The 12,274-nt window shown below is 32.8% G+C and overlaps 1 protein-coding gene across 2 annotated transcripts in view; it reads right to left on the reverse strand.

Annotated features, from left to right (window-relative positions):
* ACAP2 (ArfGAP with coiled-coil, ankyrin repeat and PH domains 2) overlaps positions 1-12,274 on the reverse strand; it is a 146,305-nt gene that overhangs the window by 29,937 nt on the left and 104,094 nt on the right. Inside the window, exons 7-10 of one of the 2 annotated variants that reach the window (XM_059687446.1) lie at positions 10,220-10,240; positions 6,526-6,577; positions 4,611-4,711; positions 3,891-3,996 (exon numbers count right to left, since the gene is read on the reverse strand). In XM_059687446.1, coding sequence (XP_059543429.1) covers positions 3,891-3,996; positions 4,611-4,711; positions 6,526-6,577; positions 10,220-10,240 — 280 coding nt within the window. The remainder of the gene's footprint in view (positions 1-3,890; positions 3,997-4,610; positions 4,712-6,525; positions 6,578-10,219; positions 10,241-12,274) is intronic. The other variant, XM_059687445.1, reaches the window with a different exon arrangement.

Genomic DNA, 12,274 nt, shown 5'->3' on the forward strand with positions numbered 1-12,274 from the left:
CAAATACAGTACGTCCATTTCATCTTCACACAGAAGCCTGATCTCAGGATTAGCAATGGTTGCATAACCAAATATTGTATCTCCTGTTGCAACATGAAGCATACGCACCACCCATTATGTAATCTTAAGGCATGGAAACAATTAACCTGGTCTCTTTAGTAAATCATTGCCATGTAAAAAAGGGATTGTTCGAGATTGAAAGATCTGAGGGACATAACCAGACGCAATGCCAGCATAGGTAAGATCCTACTTTGTACAAAAGGTTGTCAGTAACATTTTTAAGACAACTGGGAACATCTGAATATAGACTGGGTGATAGATGATATTAAGAAATTACTATTCGGTGTGGAATGGCATAATATGTGTAATCTACTTTTTAAAAACTTTTTTTTCATTAAAAACAATGTTTACCCATAAGAACAGGAATAACATAAATAAGAGCAACAAAACTTTAGGAGCTGGAAAATGGGTAAATAAAGTAACTGAACAGACCAAGGCCAAATCTAAGGATGGTAGTAAAAAAAGGCAGGCTGGGGGTGGTTTTCTCCCTCCTCCTGCCTCTGCCCTCTCCCCCACCACTGGGCGCCACGTGGCTTTATCCACCACATTTTGGGGTTCAGGATACGATCTGTGTTTTCTTCCTAGGAAGACGGGTTTGGAGCTTCATGGGGAATTCTCTGTGGCAGATCTCAAGAGTTCACCAATTTACATCACATAATATTCAAAGGGCTCAAGAATTTAAACTGGTAATTTTTCAACCTTTTTCATATCATGGCACAGATAAACTAATTATTAAAATTCTGTAGGACACCAAAGATTACATTTTTTTGCAGATCTGAAAAAAAAAAAATAGGTATAATTTTGAGTCAGGCTATTGTGTTGGTTGTTACTGTTTTTGTTGTTGTTGTTTTTTAATTTAACAATCTAAGGGAAAAGAGGTCAGTGTCCCTGACGAAATAGTAAGGTATTGCATGATTTAAAAATCCTTGTCGCACACAGACTAAAAATCACTGATTTATATTATGTTAACCCTGGAAGTGGGGATAAAAGTTGGAGAGATGATTGTGTAAGAAGCAGTCAGCATCCAAGGTCCCTCCCCAATTTCATGCCATTAGGGTTCTGCTCCCTATTCATAAACACAAGTGACTGAACGTACATTCTCTGGTGAAGTAAATCAGAGTATCTGGAAGGGACTTACCCGAAAGATGGAAGGCAGAGGACTAACCCTTGAACGAACACACACTGAATGTTGAGACCCCCAGTAATGAGCTCCCAGTCAGTCCCTTACCCCTATGCTGGAGGTTGGTGAATGTTCTCTGGGGAATCATACCAGGTGAAAAGACCCCAAAGTTCCTAACTCTGGTTGTTCCTCAAAAAATAAATGGTCCAGACTTCAGCAAAGCTCACAGTCAACAAAGTCCTAACTGTTCTCAGAGCTTCCAAAGAGGTTTTTAGCTACCGTATAGTCATGAGCAGGTTTACCAGACAGCCAAGGAACCAAGCCTCTAGAAGCATGCCAAACTCAAAGGCTATCATGGGCCAGATAAACGAGGCATGTGGTCCACGGGCAGTGAGTTTGACATGCTTGCTCTACAGGGGTGGGCAAACTTTTTGGCTCGAGGGCCACAATGGGTTCTTAAACTGGACCGGAGGGCCGGAACAAAAGCATGGATGGAGTGTTTGTGTGAGCTAATATAAATTCAAAGTAAACATCATTACATAAAAGGGTACGGTCTTTTTTTTCAATAGTTTTATTCATTTCAAACGGGCCGGATCCGGCCCGTGGGCCATAGTTTGCCCACGGCTGCTCTAGAACATAATGGTTCTCAACAATGCATGTACACAGAAATCACCTAGGAATCTTTTTAAAATATTGATACGTGGGTCCCAACTCCATTCAACTGTTCAGTGGTAGACTCTAATTCTGAGACTTTTTTATAAATTTTGTTTTATTGCTTAAAGTATTACAAAGAGTATTACATATGTCTCCTTTTTCTTTTCCCCCTTGACCTTCCCCCGGCCTCCCTTACCCACCAGTGTCTTGTGTCCATTGGTTATGCTTATATGCATGCATACACGTCCTTCGGTTGATCTCTTACACACCCCCCTCCAACCCTCCCCGGCTTTCCCGCTGTAGTTTGACAGTCTGTTCGATGCTGAGACTTATTTTTTTAAAGCTCCCCGTGTTATCATAATGTGCAGTCGAGGCTAAGAACCACAGTTCAAACAATGCAGCCATGAAAAAAGAACAGGTTTACATGTATAAGCAGTCAGCAAACAGAAAGAAACTCTAGTTATGGGTAACGGGAGTCAAAAGATACAAACTCCAAGTCATAAAATAAATATGTCATGACGATATACTAGATAGTATTGTGACTATGGTTAAATTAAATACATGCTACCAGAACGGAAATAGTCAATAGAGAAAATATCTCAGAAATTAGAGCAAAAAGACACACAAAAATTAGAAAATCATAAGATTAGTCCAGAAATTCCAGGAAAAACAAACAGGAAAACTGGAGAAAAAGGCTACAAAAGATAGTACTGTAATAAGAAAGACTCCTAGGGGACTGTCAAGGGCGGAGGGGAAAAAAGGACACATATGTAATACCCTTTGTAATACTTTAAGCAATAATAAAAAAAAAAAGACAATAGGAAAAAAAAAAGAATTTAGAGGTGAAGTGTCATAATGTATGCAACTTAACTCCAATGATTCAGCAAAATATATGCACATAGATTATCTATCTACTATAGGCCCAGTGCACAAAAATTTGTGCACTTGGGGTGGGCCTCTCAGCCCAGCCTGTGCCCTCTCGCAACCTGGGACGTAAAGAAAACAAAAAACAAAACAAAAACAAACAAAACAAACAAAAAAAAAAGAGAGAGAGAGACTCCAATGGCAACACTGGAACCAAAAAAAAACAAAAAAAACAATGCAGTTAAAATTCTTAAGAATAATTATTTCCAACCTAAAAATTCCACACCCAAACAAGCTATCAAACAAGTATGATGACTGAATAAAGACACTTTCAGACAAGCATGGACTCACAAAAGACTCATTTTCAGGATCCTACCAAAGTGGTGAGTTCCGTTTCTCAAGTCTCACTGATGGCCTTGCTCAAGAATATATAAACTCACTGAGAAGCTGAAGCCAGGCTATGACCCAAAAGTCCATATTAAGCTTATCTTCTCCAGGAAGATTTCAACTAAGAGACAATTTGAGTCTTCCTGTTTTAGATTTTACCCAGTTTTAATTTTAAATACCTTTCACATTCATTATTTTATTATTAATTAAAATAATATTTGGAGGAAATATTTGCATCAGACCATCTTCTGTCAATCTGGGACAATATTCAAATACAGAATTAAACATATTTAAATATTAAAATAAAATGACAGGTAAAGCCAAGAGAAGTAAACAAAAGAGAAACTGAGTCTAGATTTTAAAAATAACGTTTCAATTATGAAAAAAATCATCCTCCATAAAAAAAAGAATGTTATGGGTGAAGGGAATCAAAAGATACAAACTCCAAGTTTTAAAGTAAATAAGTCATGAAGATATTATATACAGTGTGGTGACTATGGTTAATAACACTATGTAGCATATTTGAAAAATTCTAAGAGAGTAAATGTTAAAATCTCCTCATAAGAAAAAAATGTTTGTTACTATGTATGGTGACAGATGTTAACTAGACTTACTGTGGTGATCATTTTGTAGCATATACAAATATTGAGTCATTACGTTGTATGCCTGAAACTAATATAAAGTTACTTGTCAATTATACTTCAATTTAACAAAACTTAAAGAATGTTAGAATCATACAAGGTTGCAATTAAAGTTAAAAACTTTTGGCAATATATCATCTGGGATTGCAGTATTGTTTACTAACCTCTGATTCATCACCCTTCTCTCTATAAGCAGTAGCAATACTGGTCTGAACAGCCTTAATCCACGCCTGGCGCAGCTTTTCAGAATCTGCCTGAAGCATACAACTTCTAAAGGGAAATAACATTGTTTTCTCAGTCACTAAATTAACCAAAAAAAGGGTAATAAATGTTTACTTTTTTTCTGACTTTGTTATACAATAATTTTCTAACAAAAAATAATCACTTCTGTTGAACGATTTTTATTTCATCTATCTTTAGGACAGATTGTATTCAATAAGAAATCAAGGTATTAATGAAATAAGTTACCTACTGGAAAGAAATCACCCATTCCTTCACATTAAAAAAAAACACACGAACTTTAAATTTACCACATAAATATAACACTTTTTTTTTCTATTGGGTAGAAATATAAAATGATAGTTATAAAAAAATCAATCTGATGTATGAGTTCACTTATCATCCATGACAACTAAAAAGTTTTCTTATGGCCACATCAATAATCTTTATAGAATTTAAAGAATATGATACTGGGTAGAAGTTACAGAAATTTCTGACTCTAATACCTGTAATCACTAAACAATGAAATTTACTTTTAAGACACTTTTTTTCTAGTTAGCACAGACCATCACAAGTGAAACAAATCTTTCTCTACTCTGGAAAGTTCTTTTAAAACAAGCTATAGAAACATAAAGGCAACTCTCAAACTGTTTAGAGCCACTCACTTGGTTGGAGAGACCACCTCAAAGCAGAATCGCCGTTCTATGTCTTCACAATGTTTCACTGTGCAAAGCCTTAGATCTTCCACTACCACAGTGGGGTTATCCTACAATAAGGAAACAGAACTCCCATATTTATCAATCTAGGTTTTAAATACTACTACCAATAATACTTAAAAATATTGCTTGGAATAAGTGGTCTTAAAGATTTATATTTTTCTTAATTTAGAGATAGGACTTATCAACATAGATATAACTCATAAAGGTAATTATACCCTGTTAATTATTTTACCTGCCTCATAAAATTGCTGTATAAGAATTAAATAAAATAGTTTCAATCCAACACTTGGCAATTAGTTAATAGGTACTCAATAAATGTCAGCTTCCTGTTAATTTTCTTTCATATCCATTACGCTCCTGGTCCCTACTCACATATAATAAAAACTACTTTCCTCCAAAAACAGAAGTCTTTAATGAGTCAAGTTTTAAATAATTGGAAAGAAGAAAAAAAAGAAGCCTATATATCCTTCTTAAAATACCAACGAAAATGAGAAAGGTTTTATCATTTCCTAGTATTTAATTAAAAAATACTCAAAACCAAGTATCAAAATAAAAGAAACCATGAGCTAATTAGAAATTTCATATTGTGTCATCTCAAGAGTAAAGTGAATATTTCAAATTTACAATTGAATACATCATTCATAAAAGCTAACTGGGTAAAAATCAAGTCACCAATTAACTATGGTTCTTTTTTTCTAAATTGGAGGGGGTGGGATTTAACGTATTTATTCATGTGTTTAAACTCTACATTCTCCACAGATGAGATTAACGAGTTTGTAGGTAATGTTTATCTGTGCATAGTGGGAAGAGACAGAGCAAGGGAAAAGGAGAAAAGAAAAGAAAAGAAAAAAAGAAAAGAAAAGAAAAGAAAAGAAAAGAAAAGAAAAGAAAAGGAAAGAGAAGAAAAGAGACGGTCACAGGGAAATAGAAAGAAATACACCACAAGTTACCAGAACCTTCAGAACAAAAAGAAAAAGAAAAAGAAAAAGCTGTGAGCATCAACATCTATACAAGTTGAAGGAACAAAATCTTCAACGCTTTGAATGGTGTCTACAAACCATTTCATTATCCTCCTTCCACATACAGCAAACTTCCCCTAATTTCTCCTGGGCCACTGTCACCTGCAACTGTAGTATTCTGAGTGAACACCAACAAGGTTGGTGACAGGAGAGGGAGGACAGAGAAGTCAAGGTACAGTGGGTAGGGGACAAGGATCAGTGCCTTCAGCAGATGTCCAAAGAGGTAAAGATAGCATATTTGGACATGACTTGGGAGGGAAGTGAGTTGTCACATTCTCACGCCACATGTAATTTCTGTATGCCGTTCTAATAAATAAAAACTCCTCACCCTTAAAATAAGGTTCAGGAAAATGAATATATAAAAAGAACATTAACAAATTTAGAGATTTTTATTTAATTTACTTCAAGGTAACATTTTAATGTCATTTCTAATATCTATATTATCATCAGTGGCCGTAAGGCGTTATTTCTTAAAATGCATTTTTTTCTACAGCCTCAAAATAGTACTTGTGGAGTGGTTGTATTATTCTTGTTACACAAATAGACAAAGAAACATGTGAAGTAAAAAAGTGTCAATCCTGAGACAGAAAAAAAAAAATCCATCTCAAAGCTAGGAATTAAGAATTCGGGATTCAAAATCACTGCTTTTAAGAATCGAATGTGGATACTTTCCACTTCTAAACATTCTTACTAGTATACATGCCCAAATATAAAATGAATTAACAGTAATTTTGCACAGATGAGTATTTATGAACTTAAATGCTTTCCCAAAGCAAACAGATAAATGACCAAAACTGGGGAGTCACTAGATTTTTCACTTAATTACTTAACAAAACACCTACCTTAAACTTTTTCTGGTAAACCAACTGATTGTTCTGTATTGAAAACCAGCGTCTAAATAAATACAAAATAGATTAAGTTTTCACCAACACATTTTATTTCAGTTGTTGTTAGGAACAAAATATTTGGGAAAGCACTAGAAAATCAGTTTATGATAATTATGTTTTGAGAAGTAATGGTAATTATGTTTTGAGAAGTATATTGTTTTGTTTTGCTTTATATAAATTGATGCCAATAAAATAACTATTGAAAGTAAAGAACAATTTTAAACAATTTTAACAAGACAGATTAGGAAAGTAAAATTACTGTATTTTGATTCATTTTAAGTCAGAAATTTAAATCCTAACAAAAGCTACCTTTTATGCTATCATCAAGTAATAATTGTTTTTTAAAGTAAAAGATTTTTTTGAGGTTCCTCAAAATAACCAAAATCTTTCCCCCCAAATAATTGCTTTTATTATAAAGTGGAAATAAATTTATATTGTAAATAAGACTATGTATTTGTATACATTAAAACACTGAAATAAATGGTGCTTTGTTTCAACCTTTCTGCAGCTAATTCAGCAAGTGATTTGGTAATGGTAAGCAAAACAGAAAATTAAATCATCATTTTACAATTGCTATCAAACAAGAAAAAACTGCCAATTCACTTGGCCTACTTTCATATAATCATAGAAACAGAATAATAAAAGTTATTATTAAAAATGTTTCATCCAAATATTTATATTGTTCTTCTCATTACTGTAAATTATTAGGCAAAAAATGTACTTGCAATCTTCTTTAGAAGACAAAGCTAAGCTACTTATGGCATATTTACTAATTCTAATCTATTGAAACAGTAAAAGAACCTAAAGACTTACAAAAAAAAAAATCACAGCCAAAAGCCATTCATAAAAGCAAAAATTCTCATCAAGCATGAAAGGTAAAACATTTGAGTCATTATTTTAAAATTAGTTTCATGTGAGATGATTTCTATTGTAAACATTAGTTATTAATCTATTAGCAGATAGAGATTCTACCTTTTCATTGATACTAAAAAAAAAGGCATTAGAAATTGTATTTAGACATATTTAGAATTTCTATTTTTAAAAATTAATTCTCCAAAGCTGAGGAAATGATTTTCTAATTTTAAGCTAGACAGATTGTTAGGTTTTCTTGCTACTTTAAAAAGGTATCACCTTTACCATTAATAGAGATTTGTTAAATTAGCATCTAGATAAAACCAAGTGGGTTGCCTCTAAATGCAAATCATCAAGAGGCAGGCTAGAAAAGGAAGAACTACTTCTGGGTTTCTTTGCTTTGGGACACATGGTTAGAAATGTTAAAGGAAATACCTACAAACAAACAAAATGGTGCAGCCCTGCCAAATGGGATGACATGCAATGGAAATAATCTCTGCTACTGATTGAAGAGTTTTTTAAAAAATCATATGAGGTAGTATAAACTATATTAATAAAAATTCATATGTTTCATAGTAATCATCTATATATATAAAAGGCTAATATACAAAGTGTCCCCTCGGGAGTTTGACCGGGAGACCAGGAGTTCGATGGCTCGCTATGTCGTGCGCTGACCATCTGGGGGTGGCACAGAATGAAGGAAGGCCCAGGCCGTCAGCCAGCAGCCGGGGAAGGAAGGCCCCGACCAGCACCGAAAGGCCCCGATCAGCCCTGATTGCCAGCCAGGCCTAGGGGACCCTGCCCATGCACAAATTTAGTGCACTGGGCCTTGAGTATTATATAACTTGATGAAAAACTACATAAAAATAAGTATCCTACCACAAAGGAAAAACAGCCATACAACTATGTAAGCTTTTCATGCTTCTTAGTCTTCAAAAAACAAATTTATTTTGACCTGCTGTATCTTAGGATCATAACCTCTAGAAATAACAACAAAACATTAGATAAAAACATGTTTTTTTGTCAGAGATCATTTCCTCTGGTTATGAACTTTACAGAAGATACATACTTCTGAAACTTAGTTCCCCTGTCATCTTTCTGTTTCTGGTGACTTTCTCATATCATCAGTTTTTGTACACTCAGGAAAAACACTATAAATTCATCTGAATTTGGCAACACCGCCTAAGGCATAAAACCACAATGTATGCTAGGTAGAAAAAATTTTCAATTACTAAGATTTGTATATCTTATGACACTATCTCCCCTCCTCTATCATTAAAAAATAAGGGAAAAGGAGCTGACTGTACTCATTTACATTGATCCAAGACTTTAACCAGGTAAATAAAATGGAATAAAATTTTTAATTGCTCCTTAGTTATTATTAACATTTTTATTAAAAGGAGAATGAGATAGTTCACATATCCCTCTAGGATATAGAAAAATACTTAATATTTTAAGCTCACGCTATCTGCAATTTGAAGGTACTTTAAAAAGGTAATTAAATAATAAAAAAGACAAATTTTGGAAAGTACTATACTGATAATTACACTATATTCTATTCAGAAGCTGTCCCAAAGCCAAAATAAAAGACAGTGTTTTTAAAAAGGAAAATTTCTTGATTCATTAAGAAAAATAAAACACAATTTTGTATCTCAAATTGGAGTAACTCAATATAATAAAGACTTGAGACCAAAATATTATATCCATAAATATTATTAAATTGTAAAGACCAATGAGAGCTTTCCAGATGACAAAATTGGGGGAAAGGGAAATATATTTTAAAAAAATAAATCAAGCCCTGGCCAGTGTGGCTCAGTGTTAGAGCACTGGCCGTAGTACCAAACGGTCTCAATTCAATTCCCAGTCAAGGGATTGTGCCTGGATTACAGGTTCAATCCTGGGCCCCTAGGGTCAAGTGCAAGAGGCAACCAATTTGCTGTGTCTCTCATATCTCTCTCTCTCTGTCTCTCTCTTCCACTCTCTCCCTCTCTCTCCTGCTCCCCTCCCACCAATGCCTCCCTCCCTCCCTTTCAGTCTCTCTAAAAAATTAATGCAAAAAATATCCTCAGGTGAGGATTAACAAAAAATAAATATAAATCAAGTATCTTTTACCCTATTTGGCCACTATCCCCAGAATTGTACTTGAAATCAAGAACGTGGATAAAAGTCAAACTTCTAAACTGGTAGAAGCTTTTTCACTAAAATTATACAGGTAATGGATTCATGCACACATTCATAAAGGTGTCAAACAGTTGAACATTTAACAAAATTAAAAGCTTGAACATTTATGCTCCTTTATTTCAAAATCAATTTTATTTTTCACAGGGAAAAAAACAAAATGGTAAAAAAAAAAAATCTAAGAACTGACAGTGTTTCCTTTCAACAAAACCAATCTGATTATTACCAAAGGGACTAATTCCTAGTTATTGTTTATTTCCCTTAAATATATATATATATATATATATATATATATATATATATATATATATATATGTATGTATATATATATATATATATATATTTATATATATCATATTACTCAATGTATAATCTTCTTTGAGTAACTATAAACACATCATGTTTTTTTTCCAGATTAAAGAAATTGAGGACATAGACAATGAAAAGGTATAATTTCGATCCTCAAATAAGATGTTTACATTTTCTTACCAATTAAAACATGAGACTGTATATCCATTGCAAGTAATCCAAACAAAATGCAGGTTAATTATGAGCTTTCTCGTGCCAAAGAAGAAATTGGAGTAAGGTAGGGGGTGAGGGGAAGAAAGCCATTTGGTACCTGATATGATCGGGCTTTTTCCTGTCATGTGAAAAAATGGGGCAGATTAAAACATAAGGGAAAGGTGGTAAAAGAATGAAAATGCAAATGTGCAAAATAAGCAAAGGACTAGCATGATATGAAAATAAAGCAAGAATTAAAGAAACAAGCTTAAGCTTATAATCTAACAAAATAATCGAAAATCTGTTGCATGTTTTTTCACATATTATACATATATGCACGTGTACAATTAATTCCAACCGTTAGGAATCTGAAAACTAGTATTTCAGAAATATTCAAAAATTTTCTTCTAGTATTATGTTATAATAAAGTTCTGTAGGACGTAGCACACTTGGGTATACCTCTACTATTATTTTCTGCCTCTATTGTCAAAGCTATTAAATATAGATAGTACCTTTCTTCATCTTAACAATCACTATAGCTATGTCTATATAAACCTGAGATAAATAAAAACTTTACATAAGAAAAGTGGGATCACTAATTAAGAATTTCAGTGATTATAAAATATTATCAGTCAAATAAACTCACCCACCTGCTCAAACCCTTTTCGTTAAATTATAGCAGACTCTAAGGCCACACATAAGTAGAGTTCATCTTTAACCTATGTATGTACATCTTATTTTTAAACAAAGTCACACAAATAAAAATTTATATCTGTATTAGCAGCATATAGATGCTCTGCTTTAAGAAACTGTATAATACATTTTATTCCTTTAACTATATTTTTAAATTTAACATAGACTGAGCATAGCACATAATTATTCAGTTTTATTTGTTTTACCAGCTTAAAACTAAATAACTTTTAATATTTAATTATTTTCCTGGTTAATCATCCTTTCTGAATGTATCATTAAAAGTAAAAGAGAAATATAGGTACTAGTAATTCATCTACCACTGATTTGAGCCTGAAGTAAAGCTGCCATACTGAGAAAATGGCCTGAAAATGAAATATTATTTTAGTAGATCTTACATGTTCTCAGAAAATGTATATTATAGATGTATAAAAATCTTAAGACACAAAAACTAAGAATATCTGAAATCAACCAGAAACAAACTCAATAATTCATGAAACATAAAACGTTTTCACTCCTTACATTATCTCAACCACATCACACAAAATATGATCTCTTCAGTTAATTTCAGGTCATAGAATAATGCTGTCAAAATACACTTAGATTTTATAAAGCACAAGACCAGGTTTTAAAACTATCAGAAATTTGTAGTCAAATTCACATTTCTCTCAGAAAGGAGGTCTTTTTAAAAAGTTAATTTTGAAAATATTATATGCCACTATTCTATAAAACTACAAATAATGGTAAATTTGTGATTGGTACCTATGGTGATTATGACCAAAAAAAAAAAAAAAGTTCCCCTAAATGTAATGCATGAACAATCAGAAAAAAATACACACACACACACACACACACACAAACTGAAAAGTAGGCAGGAAAATATTTGTTTGAAGAGCTGGATTTCTGGATTTTTAGAGTTAAGGCACAAATATCACAAATAGTCTTTTATTCAGAGTCTAGATTATATTAAATCAAGCTGGACAGAGAATTCGAGAAGCAGATTAGACACTAAAGTCATATATACGGAAAGAAAAATTATTTGCAGTACTTTCTGGGATTCAACCTTTCATAAAATTCATAAGAAATTCAGATACATTCTAAATTTTTATAATGAAAAAGCAGAAGAAAGTCGAAATAACATTTAATAGATAACTCTTTTTCCTTTTATAGTTAAAGGCTTATAACCTAAAAAATACTTAACTCTTCTGTTACAAGGTTTTGACTTTTGCATTTGTTTGTGAGTTTTATATAGTGTTTACATGCTCTATTCCTACAAGTCTGCTTTTTACCAGTGTTTTCATCAAAATGTTCTTTAAAAGTTCATGCAAATCAAATAAATTTGCTATACATAATTTTTCCTAACAATGCAAATTGACTAGTTTCTAAGCTACTTTTTTCTTGTTAATCCTCCAGCTTTCTTTTTTTTTCAATTGTGACACAATTACAGATGTCTCCCTTAAGCTTTTTTATAATAGCTGAAGTT

Source organism: Myotis daubentonii, chromosome 3, assembly GCF_963259705.1.
Source record: "Myotis daubentonii chromosome 3, mMyoDau2.1, whole genome shotgun sequence".
Taxonomy (NCBI): domain Eukaryota; kingdom Metazoa; phylum Chordata; class Mammalia; order Chiroptera; family Vespertilionidae; genus Myotis; species Myotis daubentonii.